The sequence below is a fragment of the Moschus berezovskii genome, chromosome 14 (assembly GCF_049115385.1).
Source record: "Moschus berezovskii isolate FMDL1 chromosome 14, NW_MosBer_1.0, whole genome shotgun sequence".
Classification (NCBI taxonomy): Eukaryota; Metazoa; Chordata; class Mammalia; order Artiodactyla; family Moschidae; genus Moschus; species Moschus berezovskii.
The window spans coordinates 68,629,033-68,655,533 of NC_142473.1; the positions used below are offsets into that span (position 1 = coordinate 68,629,033).

A 26,501-nucleotide genomic window follows, 5' to 3' on the forward strand; every position below is an offset into this window, starting at 1 on the left:
TCAGTCGCTCAGTCGTGCCCGACTCTCCGCGACCCCATGAATCACAGCACGCCAGGCCTCCCTGTCCATCACCAACTCCCGGAGTTCACTCAAACTCATGTCCACAGAGTCGGTGATGCCATCCAGCCATCTCATTCTCCGTCGTCCCCTTCTCCTCCCGCCACCAACCTTTCCCAGCATCAGAGTCTTTTCCAGTGAGTCAACTCGTCGCATGAGGTGGCCAAAGTACTGCAGTTTCAGCTATTTATTTTCCGAAAAAAAAAAAAAAAAAAAGCAAGATTCATTTCAGTCTGTCCAGCACATCACAAAAACAAGGATTAAAAAAAAAAAAATCAAGAAATTTCACCTTTATCTGTAAAAGTCAGGCTATGCTGTTAGATACAGCCAAGATTGTAAGCATACAAATGACATTAAGTCTATTGAATCTTATTCACCAGTACCCACAAGAAAAAGGCAAAACTTTGTCCTTCTGAAAAGATGGGCACTATTTAGCAAACTGATAATGCTTCTGAAAGCCTCAGCATTTGTGATGATGCTAATAGCCCTTACAAACGTATTTTACACAATCTGTGCTGACTCAGCTAGGAGCCTACTGGCTGTGTGTTGGCAGGTAAAATACATCCCTGCAGATCTGTTACTGTTCATGATGACATTTGGAACTTTCAAATCCTAACCCCAAAGGCCCCCCCGTTCCATTCACGCATTATACATATACACATGAAGAGTGTTCCTACCAGTAACAGTTAAAATAAGCATACGTAATAACTGCAAGTCACAGGTAACATAGAATATTCAAATGTTTAGTTTTTAACTGTGTGTGGCAAAGCCAAGACAGCCTACCATGTCAACTGAAAAGGTGGGGAGTGGAAGGGATAGTTTTAACACACTGTTCATTTATGCTACTGAGTTTTTCTAGCTAAAGACAGCAAAGCCAATACAAAATTGAGGGACAGAGGAAAACAGATTTGAGCTACTGGTACCTCTTCAAAGATAAACTTTGTGCTTTCATGCCCTGCCATCTGGAAAGCTGACCTCCTTCCCAGGCAGCTGAGAATACAACAGTCGTTCCCACTACTCTTCTTTGAGAATTTCATTGTCCCTGACTGACCGCCCACATCTGAAAGATGCATCATGCCTACCTGGCAATACGGGGGCCATGAAAGGCAAGCATAAAGCATTCCTTGTGAGAGAGACTGCTGAAAAGGAGCCCCCTGCCCCAGCTACCCCCAAAAAGTACTGATCACACTAAACACATCCAAGGACCCAGAGGGAAATGTCTGAGGATTGCAGAGCAGCTACTCAAGCTGTCCCTGCAAAGCTGGCCCCACAAAGTGCAGAGTAAGAAGCATGTCATCTCACTCAAATTACACACGGTTCACTCTTAACTTTTTTCAACTCAAACAGGTCTTCTCTGCCAATAGGACTGATCTTCAGAGTCTTTCTGAGTTCCTCTATTATTCAAGTTGCTCAAGCTAGTTTTAGTCTTTCCCAACAAGATCCACTTGGAAAATAAAAAGCCTTTGGAACACAGCATCACACGAAGGAAGGAACAGATAGAAACAGGACATTCAGGAGAAGCCCCCCGGCATAGATTTAGAGAAAAAAGCGGGAGACTGCTGCCAGCAGCAGGGTGAGCAGCGACGGTGTCTTCTCGGATATACTCGTCCCATCATTTTTGTTACACAGGTTCTTCTGGCAGCAGTGATACTGGAGCTCCTTCTCCCCTAAGGTTCTTGCAATGAACTCAAAATTGCAATCTTCAAACTTCCAACACTGGCGGTAAACTTGTAGCGGCACTGTGGGGAAGCACACACATACAAGGGTAAGCAATCAAGCAGGTAAAGCTCTAACTTGTCTTTGAATTCTCATATCTGGCTAAAAAGATGCAGGATTCAGCTCTGAATGGAACTTCTCCATAAAACCAGAGTCTCAGCAGAGCCAGTACAGTTGTGTGTGCATAGGAGGCAACAGGTAATCATATTAATGTTCGAGATTTACCAAGATTTTTAAATGCATGCCCTTTTTGATTTGGCAATCCCACTTCTAGGATTTACTCTCTGAATAACTTGAAAAAGGGTTAAGATACATGCTCAAGAATGGTCACAGCACTACTATCTGTAGCAGCAAGAAACTTTTATAAAAGACAGTCTGTTAATAAAAAAAGCATCTGAATAAATTATGGTAGAGGTTCCACATGACAAAGTTCCATGCAGATAAGGAATGTGATAGGACTGTGTGTGTTGACATGGGAAGTTTTAGTTTCTTTAAAAAAAAAAATGTGCAGAAAAAATAGATAAACTGGACTTCATCAAAAGTAAAAACTTTAGTGCTTCAAATAGTTAAAGAACACTTTAAAAAATTAAAAAGACAAAACCCACAAAAGGAAGAAAATTGTTTAAAAATCACACATCCGAGAAGAGTGAAACACAACTCAACAATAAAAAGACAACCCAACTAAGAAATGGGCAAAGGATATGCATGCTTCAAAGATGTACAAATGACCAATAAGTGCATGAAAAGATGCTCAATATCATTAGTCATTAAAAAGACAACCCAACTAAGAAATGGGCAAAGGATATACATGCTTCAAAGATATACAAATGACCAATAAGTGCATGAAAAGATGCTCAATATCATTAGTCATTAAGAAAAAACAAATCAAAACCACAATGAACATCAATTCATACCAACCTGGGTGCCTGTAATCAAGAAACTGGAAAATAATTAGTGTCATGGAATATTAGAAGCTTCATATATTGCTTGTGGGAAGGTAAAATGGTGCAGATATCTCGGAAAAGTCTAGTATCTCCTCATAAGGTTAAAAACAGTCTCCATATGACCTAGTAATTCTACTTCTAGGTAAATACATCACCCAAGAGAACTGAAATCTATGTTCACACAAAAGCTTATATACCAATGTTCACAGTAGCATTATTCAAAACAGCGAAAAAGTAGAAACAACCCAGATGTCCATTAACTGATGAATGGATAAACAAAATGTGGTATATCCACCTAATGGAATATCATTTGGCCATAAAAAGGAATAAGGTACTGTGATATATCCAATAACATGGGTGAATCTTAAGAACCTCATGCTCAGTGATAGGAGCCAGTCGCAGAGGACCACAACATTTTATGTTTCAATTAATATCCAGAACAAGCAAATCTATAGAGATAGAAAGTAGATTAGTAGCTGCCAGGGTGTGTGGGAAGGAGGAATGGACAGTGACTGCTAATAGGTATGGGGCTTCCTTTTGGGACCACAACATTCTGAAATTAGACAGTGGTGATAGTTATACAGACTTGTGAATATACTAAAGACCACTGAATTATACACTTTAAAATGAACTTTGCAACTGAGAGTACGTGAATTACACCTCAAGAGAAAAAAGCCTAGATGCAGAGCAATATGTGGAATGTGGTCCACTTGTATAAAGCATACGCGTGGGGCTAAATACATTAATTTTCTCTGGAAGGATTCCCAAGGAATTTAACAGTGTTACCTTCACAGATGACTATCTTTCATTTATACATTTATTATATTTATATGTGGATTGAGATTTAAAATAAAGTCACTGGATGAATTTATTTCCCAAATATGTTAACTTCCTTTAAAAATCATTAGACTATTCAGTAACACAGGAAACACTTTCCAAAAGAATATGCAGTTGTGGTCCTAATTTTTACACAACAAAGGAAGAAAAGACCAAAAGTATATATGCCAAGTATCTTACAGTGGCATATATAATTAGATAAACTATGTTACGTGAAAAAAAAAAAAGTGTTGAGAGAGAAGAATTATGTTAGATTTTCCTCTTCAAAAGTTACAGTATGTGCTAGATGCTAGGGACACACAGATGTATCGATAGAAGGCTGCTGCTTGCCCTGGTATCATTTTCTTTTCTTCTGTTTTGGAAAGATAAAAAAATAGAGATGCCTATTTTTTTACGTAAGGCTTGTAACTAATTTATCCAACTGCACTCACAGCTCAGAACAAAACCCCCTAAGTTAATAACTGCAGGTATGTCTGTTCTGTACTCCCCTTCAGAGATGAGGTGCTGGCCTGGATTTTAATGAAGTTTGGTCAAGTGGCAGAGGCCAGAACAAGTGTTCCAGTGACTCTGCTTGCTTGGATCATAAGCATTTAAGAGGCTGCTTCTAAAACTGTACTAAAAATACTGTTGAACAGGACAAGTTACTGCCTTACGTAATAATAATCAGACATTGGAACTAGGCAGGCATTAAAGCCACCAGAATGTTAATTTGGGAAGCCTAACAGCTTGAGGGCAGATTAATTTTGTCCTATTAATAAATTAGTCATTTATTAATAACTGCTACCAATTAATCACATACTACCTGTCCTGCAGTGAGCCAAGCATTTTACTTGAATGAGCTTATCTGCAACCTTACAAGGGAAAGCTTCTCACCAAAGCCACTATCAGAATGACCTGAATAAAAGTGGATTACATCAGTCACTGGAATGCTGAAGGTTCTCTCTCTGAGCACAGCCTCTCTACCCTTTTTGAAGATTTGGTTCAAGTCTGCTTTTACTAAGCAATAGCCCCCAATTGCCTTAGGGACCCTTAAGTATGTCCCTTATTTGAAAGGCCATTTCAGCAATGATTGCTTGACATTGTCATCAGAGGCTCTGCCAGACTCCAAGTACATGGTTTATACTTCCAGGACCTAGCCAGGATGCCAGTAAACAGTGGCTGAATTAATATCCATCAGTCTCTCTTCTAGATGGCAGCTGCACAGTACTATCATACACATTTCTCTTCTAACTGCCCTACTGACCTAGGGAGATAAGTATTCCCATTTCATAGTCTGGGGGTGAAATATGGTTAAATAATTTCTCCAATGTACGCCTGGCCTTTGACTCATGTTTATGACAATGTGTACTCTGCCTCTCCCAGGCTGATGTTAGAGCTGGAGGGGGATTTAGATGCTCTGTTTAGTATCTGCCTTACTGTAAGGTCTGAGTATCTATATTTCAAGAACTGCTGCTACCACATGTCTAGCTGAAGTTTTGGGACATATGTTCAGGAGAAGGAGAAAATTATTACTTAAGATTTACATCATCCTTAAAAAAAAATTTGTATTTTAGTTTTAGATTCACAGCAAAATTGAGCAGAGTTCCTATATAGTCCCCTGATACCCCCAGCCAGACCCTAAACAACCTCCCTCACTATTAACATCTCCAACACTTCCATTTGTTGCAACTGATGTCATTATGATCACCCAAAGCCCATAATTTACATCTAGGTTCACTCTGGGTGCTGTACATTCTATGGGGTTTGACAAAACACATGATGTGTATCCATCACTATAGTATCATACTGGTTGCCCTAAAAATCCTGTGCTCCACCTGTTCATTCCTCCCTCCTCCCTACTTAACCCCTGGCAGTCACTGTCCTTTTTATTATCTCCTTACTTTGCTTTTTCCGAAATATGTCATTGGAATGATAATTGTACTTAGCCTTCCCAAAGTGACTTCACTCAGAAATATGCAGTTTGCTTCATGTCTTTTCATAGATTGATACCTCATTTTTTAGTCCATTCTCTGGACGTACCACCATTTACTTATCCATTCACCAAGTTTGGGCAATTATGAATAAAGCTGCTATAAACACCCATGTGCAGGTTTTTGTATGGACCTAAGTTTTCAAATGCAATTGTTGAATCTCTGGTGAGGGTACGTTTCGTTTTTTAAGGAACTGCCAAACAGCCTGTACCAGTTTACATTCCCACCAGCAGTGAATGAGAGCTCTAGGAGCTCCAAACCCTCACTGCTATCTGGTGTGGTCGGTGTTTTACATCCTGGCCCTTCTAATAGATGTGCCTCCCTGTTTACATTAACTGTTTAAAAGTGTAACAGTTCATTATAAGAAGAGTAAATTCTGGGGATCTAACGTTCAGCATGGTGACTGTAGTTAATAACGTGCTTAGTGCTCAGTCTTGTCCCACTCTTTGCGACCCATGGACTGTAGCCCGCCAGGCTCCTCTGCCCATGGGGATTCTCCAGGCAAGAATATAGGAGTGGGTTGCCATGCCTTCCTCCAAGGGATCTTCACAACCCAGGGACTGAACCCAGGTCTCCCATATTGCAGGCAGACTCTTTACCATCTGAGACACCAGGGAAGCCCATGAATACTAAAGTGGGTAGCCCATCCCTTCTCCAGGGGACCTTCCTGACCCAGGAATCAAACTAGGATCTCCTGTACTGCAGGTGGATTCTTTACCAGGGAGTTAATACTACTAGATTGTCTATTCAGAACTTGCTTAAGAGAATAGATCTTAAGTGTTCTCATCATACACAGAAAGGTAATAATGGGAGGGGGCGAATGTATTAATTAGATTGTGGTAATCATTTCACACTTTAAATATATAGTTTTTATTTGTCAATTATACTTCGGTGGTGATGGAATTCCAGTTGAGCTATTTCAAATCTTGAAAGATGATGCTGTGAAAGTGCTGCACTCAATATGCCAGCAGATTTGGAAAACTCAGCAGTGGCCACAGGACTGGAAAAGGTCAGTCTTCATTCCAATCCCAAAGAAAGGCAATGCCAAAGAATGCTCAAACTACCGCACAATTGCACTCATCTCACATGCTAGTAAAGTCATGCTCAAAATTCTCCAAGCCAGGCTTCAGCAATATGTGAACCGTGAACTCCCAGATGTTTAAGCAGGTTTTAGAAAAGGCAGAGGCACCAGAGATCAAATTGCCAACATCTGCTGGATCATGGAGAAAGCAAGAGAGTTCCAGAAGAGCATCTATTTCTGCTTCATTGACTATGCCAAAGCCTTTGACTGTGTGGATCACAATAAACTATGGAACATTCTGAAAGAGATGGGAATACCAGACCACCTGACCTGCCTCTTGAGAAAGCTGTATGCAGGTCAGGAAGCAACAGTCAGAACTGGACATGGAACAACAGACTGGTTCCAAATAGGAAAAGGAGTGCGTCAAGGCTGTATATTGTCACCTTGCTTATTTAACTTATATGCAGAGTACATCATGAGGAACGCTGGGCTGGAAGAAGCACAAGCTGGAATCAAGATTGCTGGGAGAAAAATCAATAATCTCAGATATGCCCATGGCAGAAAGTGAAGAGGAACTCAAAAGCCTCTTGATGAAAGTGAAAGAGGAGAGTGATAAGGTTGGCTTGAAGCTCAACATTCAGAAAACAAAGATCATGGCATCTGGTCCCATCACTTCATGGGAAATAGATGGGAAAACAGTGGAAACAGTGTCAGACTTTATTTTTTGGGGCTCCAAAATCACTGCAGATGCTGATTGCAGCCATGAAATTAAAAGACGCTTACTCCTTGGAAGGAAAGTTATGACCAACCTTGATAATATATTAAAAAGCAGAGACATTACTTTGCCAACCAAGGTCCGTCTAGTCAAGGCTATGGTTTTTCCCGTGGTCATGTATGGATGTGAGAGTTGGACTGTGAAGAAAGCTGATCACCGAAGAATTGATGCTTTTGAACTGTGGTGCTGGAGAAGACTCTTGAGAATCCCTTGTACTGCAAGGAGATCCAACCAGTCCATCCTAAAGGAGATCAATCCTGGTTATTCACTGGAAGGACTGATGCTAAAGCTGAAACTGCAATACTTTGGCCACCTTATGCGACGAGTTGACTCACTGGAAAAGACTCTGATGCTGGGAAAGGTTGGGGGCGGGAGGAGAAGGGGACGACCGAGAATGAGATGGCTGGATGGCATCACCGACTCTATGGACATGAGTTTGAGTGAACTCCGGGAGTTGGTGATGGACAGGGAGGCCTGGCGTGCTGTGATTCATGGGGTCGCGGAGAGTCGGACATGACTGACTGAGCGACTGAACTGAACTGAATGTTAGAAAACAATTAAAATGAAAGTTTAACCATTTAGGTAGGAAACAATAGGATTAGAGAACTGGAAAAAAGATTTCAAGTTCACTCTATTTCCCACTTCCCTTCTCTCCGCCTCTCCCATCCAACATACCCATTCCATCAATAAAAAAACACGGCAGGAAGAACTTACTGCTGGCAGGACAGAGATCAGAGCTCAAAGCTTCTAACTGCTAATCTGATACTTATTCTACATATAATACTGCCTTTATTATCTCATTGGGAAATTATACTTTTTGTCGTGGGGGTCCAAGAGACAGATGATCAGGGTGAAGAAGTAGGTCTCTGTGTTTGTAGATAACTGGTGCTCAAATATTTGTGGAGTGAATGGCTGTCCTCCCTGGGGGCCTCACTGTGCTTTCTGCATTAGCAATGCTTCCAGGTGAGGCATAGGAACTGTCTCCCTACAGAAACAAGGACCTTACACGCAGGCCTTGGAACTAGAGCTGTATTGCAGGAACCAGTACCAAAATTAAGAGATACTCCTATTATTCACACAGGAGAATTCTAATTCATCCTGACTCACTGAGGGATTTTTCCTTTCTGGGGAAATGAACCTCCCGCTTCTTTCTATCAGGTTTTTCTGTGCTTGTGAGTCTCCCGAAACTTTTCTGAGTTTCCCTGATGTGCTCAGCATTCTTTGAAGGATGCTGGGAAGAATCTGCATAGAGCGTGTGAGTGAACTAACTTGAAGGGTGTTTCTATTTTTATCTCTTAAGAGATAGAAGTTGGGGGGTTTACCTTGTACACTCACTAAGCAGACCCTGAAAGAGCTGCTCCTCACCTCACAGTATCTTTTCTACATGTCAATTCAATCCAGAACCACACCCAGCAAGAGCAGAGGGCATGATGTGGCTGGTTTCTTGCCTCTACCCACCATTTCCTAAATTCTGCTTTAATAGGATTTATGGAAGAAGTAATTCCATAGTCTAACCAATTTGGAAAAAGGAGATTTGACAGAACTTGTCAATGCTAGCCATTCCCCATCCCAAGCCTGTGAGTGCCTTGCTCTCTGAGGTCACTGAGCCTCGGTACCTGCTTTGCTTTGCTTTGGAACACCCTTCCCCACTTAGTCCTCTTACTTAATATTTGTCCGTTGACCTCAGCTTGAGTCCCCTTAGGACTGTGCATATATTAAATTCCCCCCAGAATGATACACGAGTATAAGTAAATAAAGACATCTGTGACAGCTACACAAGCCTCTCACAACTTTCACTGTCTCCTTTCTTCATCTTTGTATCTCGAGCTCCTAGCTCAGGCTCTAGCACATGGCAGGCTCTCAAAAGTTTGGGAGGCAGCCAGTGTAGGTGTTATGAGAACAAGTGTTGGAATTGGATGGATCTCCATGTCCAAATCCTGAGCTGGTTTCCTTGACTTTAGCGTGTTGTTTAATCTGAATCTCAGTCTCCTTGTTTACCAAATAAAATATTACCCCAAGTGGTAGATGGAAAGCATTAAATTAAAAAAAAAAATGGAAAAACAGAGCAAAAACAAATGGAAAGTGCTTAGTGTCACATGCAACTGGTGCTATTAAATGGTAGCTATTACTTGTTGAATACAAGTCTAACAAAAAAGAAGGTGGCACGGATTTTTTCCCAGGCTTTCTTCAACTCATTACACTCAGGCAGAGACGGGAGGGGGAGGCTCTTACCAGCCTTAACGAAGAGACAAGCATCTTGATTATGTGAACAATTGATGACGGAAGTGCAGTTAACTTGTTTTATACAGCTGTAGCACTGCAGGCTGTGACCTAGAATCAGGAAGAATGACTGTCAGGACCTGGTAGATAAGCAGTGACTCACTCTCCTGGCAGCAGAAGCAAGCCCACCATCTCCAGTAGTGTGGGTCAGAGGTTAGCAACTCACAGTGGGATGCCTTCCCACACAAACCTGCAGCAGACATATTTTTTGAAGTTCAGACTACAGTTCCAGCAGTGGTTTTCCGGACCCTGTGGCACGTGCAAAGGAAATGTCCAGGTTTCAAAACCCATTTAATTGTGCAACTGAGAAGCTTTCTCCTACCTTCAACCAGAAGTGATTAATCTGCAATGTTAATAACATGCTGAAAGGAACCCATCAAGAGGATAAACTAACAGAATTCCATAAACATCTTCCGAGAAACAAATATGCTCTGACATCACATTCTCATGGACTGATCATCAGTATTTGGTAGTACCTATCTGTGTGAAAAGACATGTTCCAAGATGAAATACATTAAATCTATTACAAGTCAGTATCAACACATGAACATTTGCAACTCGTTTGATGATGGGGAACGCTAATTTCTGAATCAGTGTAAGCAAAATGTTATTCTCCCAGAAATAGTTTCCTTTTTATTAATAGGGCTATATCATAAATAATTGTACTCAATTATTAATTTTTGAATTGTCAATTAAAAACTTACAGAAACTTGTTTTCTCTCTTATTTATACAAAAGCCTACAAAATACCCTTGGTTTTTGTCTCTTGGCCTACAAACCCTAAAATATTTACTACCTGGCCCTCTATAAAACACGGCTGATGGCCTCTGGGATAAGGCATGCTCAGTGCAGCTGTTTCCTGCTGAGGGACTGGCCCATCATCAGAAGCAAACACAGCCAAGGGACAGGCAGCAGTCATGTATCTTAAACCCATATGGGTGAGCAGGCATTGCACAGTGACACTGAACATAAGGGCTGGCTCCTACCAGAAGCAAATGCCTCTGGTTCCCCACTTTGAAAAATGACTACCACCCCCATTTTGTTCTTAGGATTCCTTTTTAGTGGCTAGACTTCAAGTTTCACTGAATTACTTTCCCTTCTGTTTTATATAACAGTGGTGACGGGACAAAGATGAGTTACATTCCACATCTGCCATGTAATCAGTATCTGGCAGTACCCATACGTATGAGAAGACATTTTCAAAGATGAAATATGTAAAGTGTCATCGAAGAATGGCATGGTGAAACCAAGACCAAAATGTGGGTTTTAGCACCCAAGAGCTGACTTTTAGTCCTAAGGCCACAGCCTGGGTTTATCACCAGGGAGAAGAATTTTCAGAAGGCCAGAAGAAAGTAGCTCCTCACTTTCTGAGCACAGTCAGGAGTGAAGCTCTCTATAACATCTTAAATGACCACGTCTGCCTTCACAGGTGTGAAATCCCAACTAGCAGAGGACCCTCTGATTTGTGAAGTTTCCAGCTTAAACTTTGAAACATCAGCCCCCCCAAACCCCCTCCTCCTCATTTTGTTTGCAGATGATAAGACAGATGTCTGGAGAGGAGGAGTGACTCCATCAAGAACACCCAAAGCACTGCAAGCAGCAGAGATGACGCCAGCCCCTAGGTCCGGGGCTGGGCTCTGCTAGCCCCCTCTGCCTCTTCTCTGCCAGGCTCAGCGCTTTGCACGCCTGTGTGAGAGGGGAGTCACCATGAGAAGGGGCACAGATGCCAATTTTCAACAATCTTTCCCTGCTCAGGAAGTGTGTCCACCTGATAGAGGGAAGAGAGAAGAGGGAGAGGATATTCTCGCCGGGCTATCTGAGAGGGCCATTTGGAAAGGCTGCCCATGGGAGCACATTTTCTCCTGGCTATAGCCGGAGTTCATTTGGCTTCTTGACAAAGCTTCGGACAGAGGAAAGAGAGCTCACCTTTGGAACTTCTGTGAGGCAGAAATATTCACAGCTAACACAGTGTTCAAATATCTAAACTTTCAATCTTCAGAGAACTGCTGTAAGAGGCAGGCTTAAGGACTGCCATCCCCATTAAACTAAGATGTTAACTAACTTGTCAAAAGGCAGACAGCCCTTAAGAGGAGAGCTGGAACTTAGACTAGACGGTCAGTTCTGAAGCCCATGCCTGACTTGCTTACCATGATGTCCTTCTAACCATCCTGAGTGAAAAAGAGAAGAAACCAACCATAATCACGGAGGAGAACAGGCCAGGGGCAAGCAATAAGTCAGAGGATGGCTGTTTGATATTCCAGCCACTTAACCAGGGTGAAGTGGATATTCTTCACACTCCACCTCCCTCGGGAAGGACCTAAGTGCCCCCAAGACCTGTCACAGAACGGCTAATGGCACCAAACCCAAAGTCCATAAACAAAAGTAGACTGTTGGAAAGCAGGTGTGACCAGGCTATTCTTTTAAGACTTTTTTGATGTGGATCCTTTCTAAAGTCTTTATTGAATTTGTTATAATATTGCTTCTGTTTTATGCTTTGGTTTCTTGGCTATGAGGCAAGTGGGATCTTAGCTCCCCAACCAGGGACTGAATCTACACCCCCTGTATTGGAAGGCGAAGTCTTAACCACTGGACCACCAGGGAGGTCCCCCAGGCTCTTCTTATTACAGAAAATTCACTGGGTAGAACTGTCACAATAATGAATGTTGTAACACAGTCATTACATTACAAACCACTGGCTAAGATCAACAGTGAGGAGGTGGGTGGGGAGGTCATGACTTGTGTCTTGTCTTAGAAAGGAAGAACTTGCTCAAACGTGACCTTGGGCTAATTTCTTCTTTGCTTCAGTTTCCTCAACTGTAAAAGGGGTGTAATAGCGCTAAGCCCTCAGGGGATGGCTAAGAATTAAATGAGACAGGGTCTGGCCCAGGCCCGATACATAGTAACTGTGCACCATACGGAAGCTGCTGTAAGCTCTAAGACACGCTCCAACACGCAGACGACTCTGTACTATTCACTACATGGCTACTTTCTTTTCTGTCTCGCATCCCTGCTCCTCCAAAACAAAAAAAAATTAGTAATACCAACATGACAGGCAGAAAATGACCTCTGATTTTTATAATGAAGCAAAGCAAGTAAACACAGGTGTTCCTACTGTCAGAGGTAATGAGTATCTCCAGGAGTGGGGAAGGGGTAGCCTGGTGAAGGAGATAGGTGCAGACACTTTGATGAAAGGCTTATCTGGGTTTGAATTGTGTCTGCAGCCCTTCAGTGTGATATTTTACAAACCATTTCTTTGGGCCTCAGTCTTGTCATCTGGAAAGTGGCAATAAATAGCCCCTGCTCCATAGGATGGATATGAGGATTAAATAAGTAGATAGTGTTAAGATGCTGAGAACAGTGATTGGCTCATGAATGCTGTGGGCAGCAGCTGCTGTTGCTATAACCACACCACCCTCAGCCACAGCAGCATCACATGGGAGCGCCCAGGGTGGCCGCTGAGCTCAGCACTCTGAAGATGGCATGGGTCAGCAGCCCTGGCCGCTGGCAGTGCAAGGGGTGAAACTTAAGAGGCTGTATGTAATCTCTCCCCAACAAAAGCAGCTCTGTCACCCAGGATGAACTGTAACTCAGGAAGGGGCTTTGCTGAGGGCAGGGCTGTAACGTAGGAAGATGCAATCATGTCACCCTGGACCTGTAACACTGATGGCGAAAGAACTGAAGCCTGGCCCAGGTCCGTGGCACCAGCTTGGTCATCCAGAAGCCTAAGAAAAAGTTAGGGCCGAAGCAACATACGTGACCCTGATCCAAGTCCCCCTGGACCACTCACCTAGTTGGCAGAGGACAGCCAGGAAGAACAGGAGCCCGAGCAGGATGTACCCTCCTTTGCTCGCCATTGCAACCAGCTACAGAGTCTGGCAGGAAGGAACACAAAGCATTGTCACAAACCAAATGGTGACTGCCGGGTGTCTCAGAAACCAGGAGCTGGAAGGCCTGGGGGCTTCAGGAAACACAGGAAGGAGAGCGCAGACAGAAAACAGGGCACCTCTGGGCCAGGGGCTGTGAACCAAGGGTGCTCTCTGTGGGGGCAATGCTCGGTCCCTCCACAGTCGAAGACCCCAGCTTGCTAAAGAAATGCTGTCAGGCCTGGTGGGAGAGGCGGCTGCAGGGAGATACAGCACACCGGGCCCACCCCAGCCCTCACCCACAGTAGCCCTGCACCTTTGCAGAAACTCAGTCCCTCTGAGCCTCCGTGTTCACGACTGAGCGGTGGGACAGCACTATCTCCTCCATCAGGGGCACTGACTCGAATGATACGATGTACAGAGAACACAAGGCAGAGCCTGCAATTCGAGCTCTGCAGGCCCCACCTCCAGCTGCTGGCTGAGCTGAGCCCAGCAAGCATCAGTTTTCCAGGCCATGCCACTACGTGCATCACACCAAAGGGGTGACTCTGGGGGACACCAGCAGGCATTCAGTGGCAAAACATGGGGCAAAGGCTTAGTGCACTGAAGCTCTGGCTCCCCACCTTGGTAAGTGTGATGGGGACACCTCCTCCTTTACTCTGAAAAGTAAGGGCAGGTTCCAGGTAACTCTGCTGTCTAGTCCGTATTCCATTAATGCTTAGAGGTGTGGCAGTGAGCATCAGGGGAGAAGAGAGGAGAGATGCTGCTGCTGCTGCTAAGTCGCTTCAGTCGTGTCCGACTCTGTGCGACCCCATGGACTGCAGCCCACCAGGCTCCTCTGTCCATGGGATTTTCCAGGCAAGAGTACTGGAGTGGGGTGCCATTGCCTTCTCCGGAGGGGGAGGGCTGAAATGCTTCAAATCCTCCTTTCACTTGAGAAGGAGGCCGAGCCACGGGGTGGTTTTTAACTTAGCCCAAGTCCAAACCATGAGCAACAGATCTAAGGAATCTCCCAACCCCATCCCAACTTCCCTGAGCAACAGGGAGGTGATATCTGCCCCAAACCAGGGGGGCTCCACATTCTACTCTCCTGACCCCACAGGCCAGGACCTCTCCCTAGCAAACAGATAGGGTTCTTGGTGGGTGGGTGGGTTCTTGGTGGGTGGGCCCCACCCCACCCAGCCCTCCTCTGAGTTGGAGGGAAGTGGTGGGGAGGAAGGGACCAGGAAGTGAAAACAGTAGGGCTGGCCGTTACCTAAGGAAGATGGTACTGAGGAAGCCCATACCCAGGAGACAGAAAGGTCACATTCTGATGAGTGGGGAAGCAGGAAGAAAATCTAACTGGGCCTGGCCTTTCTTTAAGGCTGAATCACCCCCATTTCCCTCTGGGGTCTTCAAAACGTGCCATAGCCTATATGCCCACTTCCACCAGGCTGACCCTCCCCGGGGGGTAGATACCCAACACCCAGTGCCGTGAGGATCTGAGGCTGCCCAAGGCTAGTGGTCAAAAGCTCAGACCCAGACATACTAAAGTCTGGCTCTCCCACAGCTACCGAGCCTCATTTTTCTCACCTATATGTGGGTGCTTCCCCACGTGGGGAGATGTAAGATAAAGCAAGGTAAATATGTGCTTGACACAGTCACAGGAAAGTGGTGGTTATTGCCACTTCCTACTTCGCTCAGGACACACACACCCCGCCCCCACCCCCGCCCCCACTACTGTAACTGGAAAGGAAGGGGCAGGGCACAACTTTTGAAAGAATGACACAGCCCAAGGACACAACATAACCTGATTAGAATCGAATGGGACCAAGATGGCAGACAAGACTAGAGCTCAATCCTCAAGCAGCGAGTGAAAGAACACACCCAGAGGTGCCATGTCGGTGCCAGTTCAGCTCAGTCGCTCAGTCGTGTCCAACTCTTTGCGACCTCATGGACTGCAGCACACCAGGCTTCCCTGTCTGTCACCAACTCCCGGAGCTTGCTCAAGCTCATGTCCATCAAGTTGGTGATGCCATCTAACCATCTCATCCTCTGTCGTCTCCTTCGCCCGCCTTCAATCTGTCCCATCATCAGGGTCTTTTCAAATAAGTCAGCTCTTCACATCAGGTGGCCAAAGTATTGAATTTTCAGCTTCAGCATCAGTCCTTCCAATGAATATTCTGGACTGATTTCCTTTAGGATGGACTGGTTGGATCTCCTTGCAGTCCAAGGGATTCTCAAGAGTCTTCTCCAACACCACAGTTCAAAAGCATCAATTCTTTGGCGCGCAGCTTTCTTCACAGTCCAACTCTCACATCTATACATGACCACTGGAAAAACCATAGCCTTGACTAGACGGAACTTTGTTGCTTTTTAATATGCTGTCTAGGTTGGTCATAACTTTCTTTTCGAGGAGTAAGCATCTTTTAATTTCATAGCTGCAATCACCATCTGCAGTGATTCTGGAGCCAAAAAAAATAAAGTCTGACACTGTTTCCCCATCTATTTGTCACGGGGTAATGGGACTGGATGCTATGATCTTTGTTTTCTGAATGTTGCGCTTTAAGCCAACTTCTTCACTCTCCTCTTTCACTTTCATCAAGAGGCTCTTTGGTTCTTCTTCACTTTCTGCCGTAAGAGTGGTATCATCTGCATGTCTGAGGTTATTGATATTTTTCCCAGCAATCTTGATTTCAGCTTATGCTTCAACCGCCCAGCGTTTCTCATGATGTACTCTGCAAATAAGTTAAATAAGCAGGGTGACAATATACAGCCTTGAGGTACTCCTTTTCCTATTTGGAACCACTCTGTTGTTCCATGTCCAGTTCGAACTGTTGCTTCCTGACCTGCATACAGGTTTCTCAAGAGGCAGGTCAGGTGGTCTGGTATTCCTATCTCTTTCAGAATTTTCCAGTTTATTGTGATCCACAGAAAGGCTTTGGCATAGTCAATAAGGCAGAAATAGATGTTTTTCTGGAACTCTCTTGCTTTTTCCATGATCCAGGGGATGTTGGCAATTTTGAAGTGGTCAAACAGGAGATGGCAAGAGTAAACATCGACATTTTAGGAATCAGCAAACTAAAATGGACTGGAATGGGTGAATTTAACTCATGACCATTATATCTACTATTGTGGACAAGAATCCCTTAGAAGAAATGGAGAAGCCATCACAGTCAACAAGAGAGTCCGAAATGCAGTACTTGGATGCAGTCTCAAAAATGACAGAATGATCTCTGTTTGTTTCCAAGGCAAACCATTCAAGATCACAGTAATCCAACTCTATGCCCCAATCAGTAATGCTGAAGAAGCTGAAGTAGAATGGTTCTATGAAGACCTACAAGACCTTCTAAAACTAACACCCAAAAAAAATGTCCTTTTCATTATAGGGGACTGGAATGCAAATGTACAAAGTCAAGAGATACCTGGAGTAACAGGCAAATTTGGCCTTGGAGTAAAAAACAAAGCAGGTCAAAGGCTAATAGAGTTTTGCCAAGAGAACGCACTGGTCATAGCAAACACCCTCTTCCAATGACACAAGAGAAGCTCTACACATGGACATCACCAGATAGTCAACACCGAAATCAGACTGATTATATTCTTTGCAGTCAATGATGGAGAAGCTCTATACAGTCAGCGTAAACAAGACGGGGAGCTGACTGTGGCTCAGATCATGAACTCCTTATTGCCAAATTCAGACTGAAATTGAAGAAAGCAGGGAAGACCACCAGACCATTCTGGTATGACCTAAATCACATCCCTTACGATTACACAGTGGAAGTGAGAAACAGATTCAAGGGATTACATCCGATAGACAGAGTGCCTGAAGAACTATGGAAGGAGGTTCATGACATTTCCGAGGCACTGTTCAAAGACCAAGGAGTGGGCGGTGGCCCAAATCCTGGAAATCTCTGCCCCGTCCCCAAAATGGTTGGAATAATCCTCCCACTCGTTAGCATATGAAATTACCCAGCCTATAAAAACTAACCGCCCCAGATTTCGGGGCACACTCACCCTCTGCGCCGGCCCACACTCTGTCTGCGTCTGCGGAGTGTGCTTCTCTCAGAATCTGAATAAATCTACTTCTTACCTATCACTTTGTCTCTCACTGAATTCTTTCTGCAATGAGACATCAAGAACCTGAGCTGCATTAGGTCCTGAAACCATGTACCACGGGTTTTGGCTGGGTTTGAGTGCCAAGCCACATGGGTTCAAGTCCCAAGCAGGGCTTTGGCTGGGTTCAAGTCCCAAGCAGGGTTTTGGCTGGGTTTGAGTCCCAGTACATGAGTTCAAGTCCCAATCTGTGGTAAACGGATTCACAACCACACCCAGACTTCCTGCCCTAAGTCAGACAGGTATCTCCACACCTCCTGGCCGGACTATCGGCCTCTCCAGGGAGCACCCTTCTTGTTCCCTAACCTGAGAGATGGGAGGCACCCTAACAAATCAGGAAGAGGTCCCAGCCTCTCTGGCTGGTACCCAACGCCCCTGCAATGTTTTCTGCCTGGAGCCGGATGAGTCAAGTGAACAAATTAGTGTTTCTCTATCCCCGGACCCCAGCCAGTGACCCAGGCCCAGCACACCCCAGCTCCCAGCTTGGTTCCTTACACGCAAGGGCGTTTGGGTAGAAAGGATAACAACACACTCACACAAGCCTGGGGCTGGGAACAAGTGCTGCAAGAGAGCAGGAGAGAAAGGCATCCATCAGAGGTTCCCAAAGAGGGAGGCAGGGAGTGTCAGACTCCCTAAAAGTTCTGAAATAGCTGCTTCCTCGGGCAGCCCCACCAGAGGAGGAGGGAGGAGGTCACAACCTCTAGGAGACTTTCTTCCAAACGGTCCTTGGCATGAATAGCACCATTAAAACAAATAAACAGGGTGTGGTGCAGAGAACCCACCCTTGATGAAACGGTTACTAAGAAAGGCTTATCTCTTAACAAAAGCAGCAGAAACTGTACAGTGAACTGGTTCAGGGACAGGCTTTCTCGTTGACCGGTGAACAAAGCCTTGGATATTTCTGGCTCTGCCACTTCTTGCTGTGTGTTACTCAACCTCTAGGCCACCCCTCTGCATCCAGTACACACGGGGATAAGCATACGTACCGCACAGCACGGTGCCTGGCTGAAGGAAGCCCTCAAAAAGCAGTAGCCACCATGAGTCATGGGAAGTCATGAGGTTCCCAGAAAAAAAACTGGACAGGGAGGGGGCACTGGGCCAAGAAGGGTGGAGAGGGTAGACAGAAGGTAGCGTCAGGTCAGAAAGCTGGACAAACACTCTGGACTTGGATGAGCAGAGGAGATCATAGGCCCCAAGCCTAAGGCAGCCTGCGGCCATATGGGTTGGATGGGGAGTGTCAAGATTGAGCTTTAAGTCCACAGGACTGGCTGGGAGTCACAGTGGATGTTTCCATGACTTGGTTACAAGAGGGCAAAGATGGCAGAGAAAGGAAGTGGTCAGTGTGCAGCTGCCAGGGTCATAGTACTTGAATCAGAAGTCCAGGTCCTCACTGTTGTTTAGTAGCTAAGTTGTGTCTGTCTTTTTTTGTTACCCTATGGACTCTAGCCCGCCATGCATCTCTGTCCATGGGATTTCCCAGGCAAGAATACTGGAGTGGGTTGCCATTTCTTTCTCAGGATCAAACCTGCATCTCCTGTACTGCAGGTGGATTCTTTACCACTGAGCCACCAGAAAAGACAAAATCAGTCAGTTTAGTTCAGTTCAGTCGCTCAGTCGTGTCTGACTCTTTGCGACCCCATGAATCACAGCACGCCAGGCCTCCCTGTCCATCACCAACTCCCGGAGTTCACTCAAACTCATGTCCACAGAGTCGGTGATGCCATCCAGCCATCTTATTCTCTGTCGTCCCCTTCTCCTCCCGCCCCCAATCCTTAAAGACAAAATAGCTGATTGTAAATTCCCCTTTTAGTAGTCATCAATCACCTATCTTCTGGCAAATCTGTTTCAGCACTAAGAAAGAGAACTGAACCTCAAGGCTTAAAACTCTTCCCCCTAGTATAAAACATCCTCCATTTTAAATTTAAAAATGATGCCCACAAGTGTAGATCATATGGTAGGTGAACCAACAGAGCTACTGTGACTTTTCCAACCCACCCAACCAAACACTCAGATGCAAGAAGCATGCAGAAGACCTCATCATGCTTTTCTCAACATTTTAGGACTCATTTAAGCAATGGATTTAATTATTAGAAACAGCCTAAAGTCATTCTGAAAACGGTCCACAGGATATGATGGGTGAGAGCTTACTGGAAGACACCATTTTGGAGTGGTAGAACACACTTGGTGCCAATCTTAGGAAATGTGGAGATTTTTCTGGATGGCTCTGAAGTTGACTCTAAAAGGGAACTGCTTCAGAGACAAGTCAAATAGGCTTTTCACTAGAAGAATAAGTTAACAATCAAGGATATATAAGCATTGTTTAAAATAGTAAGAATTTGGTAACACACATGTCCAACAAGATGATGAGTAAATTATGGTCCAATTCCATGGTGGGGAACTATACAGCCATGAAAACTAACAGACATGAAAGGCTATTCAAAATGTATTAAGAAAAAAAAGCCAGTTTAGCTATAATTTTATTACTTTTTCTTTAAAATACACACACATACATATACACACCTTTAAAAAAAGGTTGGAACATCAACTTTTTCAAACATTTTGGGACATGTGATGAACAGCATGGTAGAATTATGACCAACTTATTTATATTTAAATATGTTTTCTTAACAATATTTTTCAGAAAGAGCTCTCAACAGAGAGAATATTTTAATGTACTTCTGTGTCATTTAACTTGCAGCTTAAATTTTTATTTTTCTAACACTCTACCTGATTAAGTATTAAAAATACATAACAGCTTTCAAAATTTGCTACATTGAGGTAAAAAGTATTTCCTGTATATATAGTCTCCTAGGTCGAAAAATATCAATAACCTCAGATATGCAGATGACACCACCCTTAAGGCAGAAAGTGAAGAGGAACTCAAAAGCCTCTTGATGAAAGTGAGAGGAGAGTGAAAAGGTTGGCTTGAAGCTCAACATTCATAAAACAAAGATCATGGCATCTTGTCCCATCACTTCATGGGAAATAGATGGGGAACCAGTGGAAACAGTGTCAGACTTTATTTTTCTGGGCTCCAAAATCACTGCAGTTGCTGATTGCAGCCATGAAATTAAAAGACATTTACTCCTTGGAAGGAAAGTTATGACCAACCTAGGACAGTATATTAAAAAGCAGAGACATTACTTTGCCAACCAAGGTCCGTCCAGTCAAGGCTATGGTTTTTCCAGTGGTCATGTATGGATGTGAGAGTTGGACTGTGAAGAAGGCTGATCACCGAAGAATTGATGCTTTTGAACTGTGGTGCTGGAGAAGACTCTTGAGAGTCCCTTGGACTGCAAGGAGATCCAACCAGTCCATTCTAAAGGAGATCAATCCTGGGTGTTCACTGGAAGGACTGATGCTAAAGATGAAACTGCAATACTTTGGCCACCTCATGCAATGAGTTGACTCACTGGAAAAGACTCTGATGCTGGGAAGGATTGGGGGCGGGAGGAGAAGGGGACGACAGAGAATGAGATGGCTGGATGGCATCACCGACTCGATGGACATGAGTTTGAGTGAACTCCGGGAGTTGGTGATGGAGAGGGAGGCCTGGCGTGCTGTGATTCATGGGGTCGCAAAGAGTCGGACACGACTGAGTGACTGAACTGAGCTGAACTGAGGTATAAAAATAGTTATTTTACCCACATCCTATATTTGGGGGAAAGAAAAAATGACGCTTTCATAATTTTCTAGTAGTCCTGAAAGAGAGGCCCATATTCTAATCCCACTTTGCTGTCCATTTATATAACCTTAAAGCAGTCAACTCCTTTACTTCAGTTTCTAATTCATGAAGTGATAATAATGCTTTTATAGAATAATGAAATCTAAGACTTAAGGGTTTTAAAGCTCAAGATGGGCTAAAATGTTACATGGCACTTAAAGGAACAAACAAATAAATGCACACATAATCCTGGGATTACGCTGTCCTAGGCTCAGACCTAACCTGGAAATATTTTTATGAGTAGATGCCAGATTTCTGAATTTCTTCCAGTTTATCAGGACATCAAAATAAACAGCTGTAAAAGCCAGGAGAAATGGGTGGGAGAAATCAGGGCTGTTCTGTTTGGAAAAGTATGGTCAGAGACAGTTACTATCTTCAAATATGGTAAGAGCCACCAGGGAAGAGAGGAGGAGGTTATTCCATGTAATTTCCAAAGACAGCATTAGGATCAATTAGGGAGGCATTCTGGACTTCCTAAGAGAAACTGCTTGCTATCACCCCACTTCCTCCTCCCTCCCTGCCATGTGCCAGGCACTCAACAAAGTGTCAGCACAGATGGAAATCAATTTCCTTGGTGAAATACGAAAAACTTCCCATCACTTAGAAATGTTCATATGAAAAGAACACTGATCAGAGATGTTGCAGAAAAGATGCCAGCAAAAAGCACCAAAGGGTTAAAACTAGAGATTCTCATTCTACAATAAAAACCAACCCAATCATGATTTACTCATTTCCATCCACCTGAGATGTCGGGGATGTTAACATTAGCAAGGCGATTTACAAATACAGGCATCCCTAGCCGAGTTCCTGAAGATGTTTTGGGTAGCCAGTTTATGGACAGTGCAAGCCTATATTCCATTATTTTACAGAGGGAAACAAAGACATGCTGCTGTCCATCCAAAAACACCAGCCAGCACCCTCAAATATTTATCTACCTATTTAAACAATCCAAATAAATTTGAACATAAAACATTTAACACGCCAATGACCCAACAAACTTAAGGAATTCACTGCGGGTATATTTACTCTACAAAGTAAGTTTGGTCCTGACACTTACCCTCCAGTCATCTCCACAGTGACCATTTATGAGCCCACGGAAGCTGAGCAGCTAGACACTGGGGTACAGTGATTGGTAAACCAGGTAAGCCCCGCTCTTAAGAACCTTACAGTCTAGTGGAGGTGGATACCAACTAAAGCTAGAGACTAGGTAGAAAATAAAATAAAATAGGGCATCGGTCCTAGCTTCAGTGGGCGTCAGACTCATCTGGAGGGCTGTCAAAACACAGATTGCTGGACCCTGCCCCCAGAAGTTCTGAATCTGTAGGCCTTGGGGGGTGCCCAGGAGTTAGCATTTCTAATCAGAGACTACACAGACAACTGAAGATTCAAAGAGTGAGAAGGACTTTGCCTACCCATGGGGATTTTGAGGACAGAATACAGGGGTCACAGCTGAGACACACAGGTGACCTCCAGAAGTGAAGAATGGTCCTCAGCTGACACTCAGCCAGGAAATGGCACCTCAGTCCTCCAATCACAAGGACTGTGCCATGCCAATAGCTTGAATGATCAAGGGGACAGGTTCTCTCACACAGTGCCCTCAGAAAGAAACCCAGCCATGCTGACACCTTGATTTGAACCCACTGAGGCCCAGGTCAGACTTCTGATGGATGGAACTGTAAGAGTAATAAATTTGTGTTGTGTTAAGCCACTAGCTTTGTGGCAATTTGTTTCCACAGTAATAGAAAATGAATACACCAACCTCAGAACTGGTACATGGCAGAACAGTGTTTAAACCTAGGCCTGACTTCTTAACCATAGTTAAATTTTCTGGCAGGGAAACTTCGTGTGAATTCAGCTTCTGAAATAAATTGGTTGAACAGAGGCCACCAGAGAAGAGACTGTACATAGGCAATGTTGCCACAAGATTCATAGATGCCTAGGGGTATACTTATTGTTTCTAGGAGCCTGGAGCCTTAGAGGCTGATGATCTTTAAGGCTAAAGGTATTTTCAAAAATTAAACCCAATGTTCCTATTTTATGGAAATTAACGGAGGCCCTGGGAGATGAAAGTACCTGTCCCAAGGCAACAGGTTAGCTGCAAAACCACACTGGGTGGATCTTGCTTCCATTTACCAGGGGTCAGTGGTGACGCAGTGGTAAAGGATCCACTTGGCCAATGTGGGCGACGCAAGAGGTGTGGGTTCAATCCCTGGGGAAGGAAGATCCCCTGAAGCAGAAAATGGCAACCCACTCCAGGGTTCTTGCCTGGAAAATTCCATGGACAGAGGAGCATGGTGGGTTGAAGTCTATGAGGAAATTGAGTCGGACACAACTGAACACAGCACAGTAGCTCACAAGTAGCTCAAAGTAACCCTACCTGGAGGCTAGTAGTGTTGGGGACTTGGGGCGTTGCCTCTTTATCACCTTGGACACATACAGCCAGGCAAGCTGAGTCACCTACATGGAGATCACTCAGCTCAGAAAAGCAATTACATCAGCAAGTAGAGACAAACAGAAAGCCACCATCATAATGAACAGCCCCTCCCAGCTACTCTTGAGCTCCCACTGCCAGAGACAATCATCTCAGAACTCTCTAAAACCCACAAATTTGCTGCTTCCTCAAAAGGAAGGGCCAGTCCTGCGATTTGTTCCAGTAACTCTAGTCTCTAGTTCTTTAAAGAGGGCCGTCATCAGAGGGCCGCCTCACAGCCCTGCCCTTTGAGGTACTACATGTAAGAGCCAACTGTGAAGATATTTCATAAAAATATGGGGCGTAAGTAATAACACATCCTCTGTTTTAGAAAGCCTCAGGCACCTCTGGGCTAGGTTTTGCTTACGGCAGTCTGGAGTTGGCCCAGAATTTTTAATGCATTTCTTTTCAAGAGCTTGTACCTGAAGCTCTCAAAGCTGAATTTTACTAGACACCTGCTTGCCTCACTCTAATATCCATTTTTATTTGGAATTTTATCTTACAAGCTACTCAGCATAGTGGGGTGTTTTCCTTATAGTTGCCTATTTGAAAATACAGACGTCACAGTTTCATACATTTGGTCCACAGTCAGGCAATTCCTTTGATCAACATTCTGAACTGTGTGTGCCTTCCTTGGAGAACTGGGAATAAGCTACCCTCAGCGAGGAACATGGTGATCTGAACTGTTAACAGCCACATTTGTTCTCCACTTATGCCACAAATTATCTCATTTAGTTCTTACAACACCCTGGTGGCACTACTGGTAAAGAATCCACCTGCTAATGCAGGAGATCTAAGAGATTCGTGGTCGATCCTTGGGTCAGAAGATCCCCTGGAGTAGGAAATGGCAACCCACTCCTGCAGTCTTGCCTGGAGAATCCCATGGACAGAGAAGCCTGGTGGGCTACAGTCCACAGGGTTGAAAAGAGTCAGACACGACTGAAGAGACTTGCACACACTCATTTTACCCATAAGAAAATGAAGTTAAATAGCACGCTCACCATTACCCAGCCAGCAAAGAGTTTAATCGAGATTCAAACCCTGGTCTGTGGCCATGTCCAGGCCACATCGTCACCGCACCATCAGCATGTCATCACTATGCCATGACATGTGAACTTCATCTTTTCTCTGCAAGCAAACCAAGTGTCAAATTCTAGGTATTCTAGATGGATTCCAAAGCCACCACCGCCCACAGATGAAACTAGATAAGGTAAAGCAAAGAGGTAGGGAAGAGCCGTTTCTCTGATCTGTGATCCTCACAATTAAACAAAGTAATCTTTGGATTATCTCACCTGTATTTGAGGTCTCCTTTATGAGAAATGTCTGTCAATCACAAGCTACTTAGATATGGTGTAGGCTACATCTTTAGCTTTGTAAAATTTATGGGCTGATCTGTTTAGAATGAAATAGAGTTAATGCAGGCTTCCCTGATGGTCCATAAAAAACGTCCCTTTTAGTCCATAAAGAATCCCCCTGCAATGCGTGTGACCTGGGTTCGATCCCTGGGTTGGGAAGATCCCCTGGAGGAGGGCATAGCAACCCACTCCACTATTCTTGCTTAGAGAATCCCCACGGACAGAGGAGCCTGGAGGGCTGCAGTCCATGGGGTAGCAAAGAGTCGGACACGACTGAGCAACTAAACACAGCAGTTACTGCAGTTGAGAGTGGTAGGCAGGTCTCCGCTGGGGCCCCCTGGTATCTTTTAAAAGTTGTCCAAGAAGAGGATTTTTAAAAGAATCAGTTGGCCTCAGCAAGAGGCACTTTCAAAGTGTACATAAGGCATTACAGGAAGGAAAAAAAGGAAAGCACTGATCAAAAGCAAAACCAGAGGAAGCCTCCTGCGCCACATTCTTCACAAGATGGCAAGAGGCCACAATGCAATTCCAAAGAAGTCACTCAACTACTGCCAGGGTGAGTGACCAACCCCATCTCTTTTTCGTGTGGGAAGCGGGCTAAAGGGGAGAACTCACATGCGTCAGAGGAGAAACAGAACGTTACTTGTTACATTTCCAGGATCCATGGAAAAAATCACTACTTAACGTCTCCTTAATAGTCAGCCGTCAGACTCCAAGAAGGGTGAGGCCCAGGCCGGCCCAAGAAAACCAACATCGTACTTGAAATGTCTAAGTTACGAACCCACCGTGCTTTTTAAAATTCAAAATTTAGACCTCCAGGGGAAGAGAAGAATGTCCAGACACTCAGGGTTATAACTCGGGGGTTATAACCTCCTTTCAAGGTGCGATCTGTTTTCCCTAAATTGCAAGAGCTTCTCTTCAGAATCGAGGTTCGAAAGGTATTCCCGGCTGGGGGAGGAGGCCGGGAGGAATACAGGGTGGGTGGGTGGCGGGGGCGCGCGAAACTGGGAATGCGTCCGCTCTCCTCCTCTCGTTGTATACAAAAGAAGCCGCGAAGCTTAGAGGCGCGCCGGGAACCCCGGCGCCGGGGTGCTGCGGGACGCGCGCGGAGGGAAGGGCGCCGGAGCTCGCCGTCCCCCGGCGCGGAGGCCGGCGCGGGGCGAACGCGCCAGCTCGGACCCTCCAAACCCCTCAGTCCCGCGGCCCAGCGGCTAGAGCAGCGGCTCAAGTGCCCCAGCGCCGGGCTGGGAGCGCGGCTCCGCCAGTCTCCCGACCCTCCAACCTTACCCAAAAGGCCCGCGCGTCCGCTTCAGCGCCGCTGACCCTACGACGGCCGCCCAGCCCCACTTTGTCTGCGGGGCTGGGAGGGGGCGGGGCCCGCCTCGGGCCCGCCCACAG

General features: G+C 44.8%; 1 protein-coding gene across 2 annotated transcripts; it reads right to left on the reverse strand.

Annotated features, from left to right (window-relative positions):
- Positions 1-226: 226 nt before the first annotated feature.
- Positions 227-26,501, reverse strand: CD59 (CD59 molecule (CD59 blood group)). Of its 2 annotated transcripts, none has more exons than XM_055423811.2 (4): positions 26,391-26,501; positions 13,387-13,471; positions 9,553-9,651; positions 227-1,796 (listed from the first exon to the last, which is right to left on the reverse strand). In XM_055423811.2, exons 2-4 carry the CDS (start codon positions 13,451-13,453, stop codon positions 1,594-1,596), a joined length of 369 nt encoding a protein of 122 aa, XP_055279786.2. In that variant the 5' UTR covers positions 13,454-13,471; positions 26,391-26,501; the 3' UTR covers positions 227-1,593. The 2 variants fall into 2 exon arrangements, with proteins under 2 accessions (XP_055279786.2, XP_055279787.2); XM_055423812.2 differs by having other exon boundaries at positions 26,386-26,436.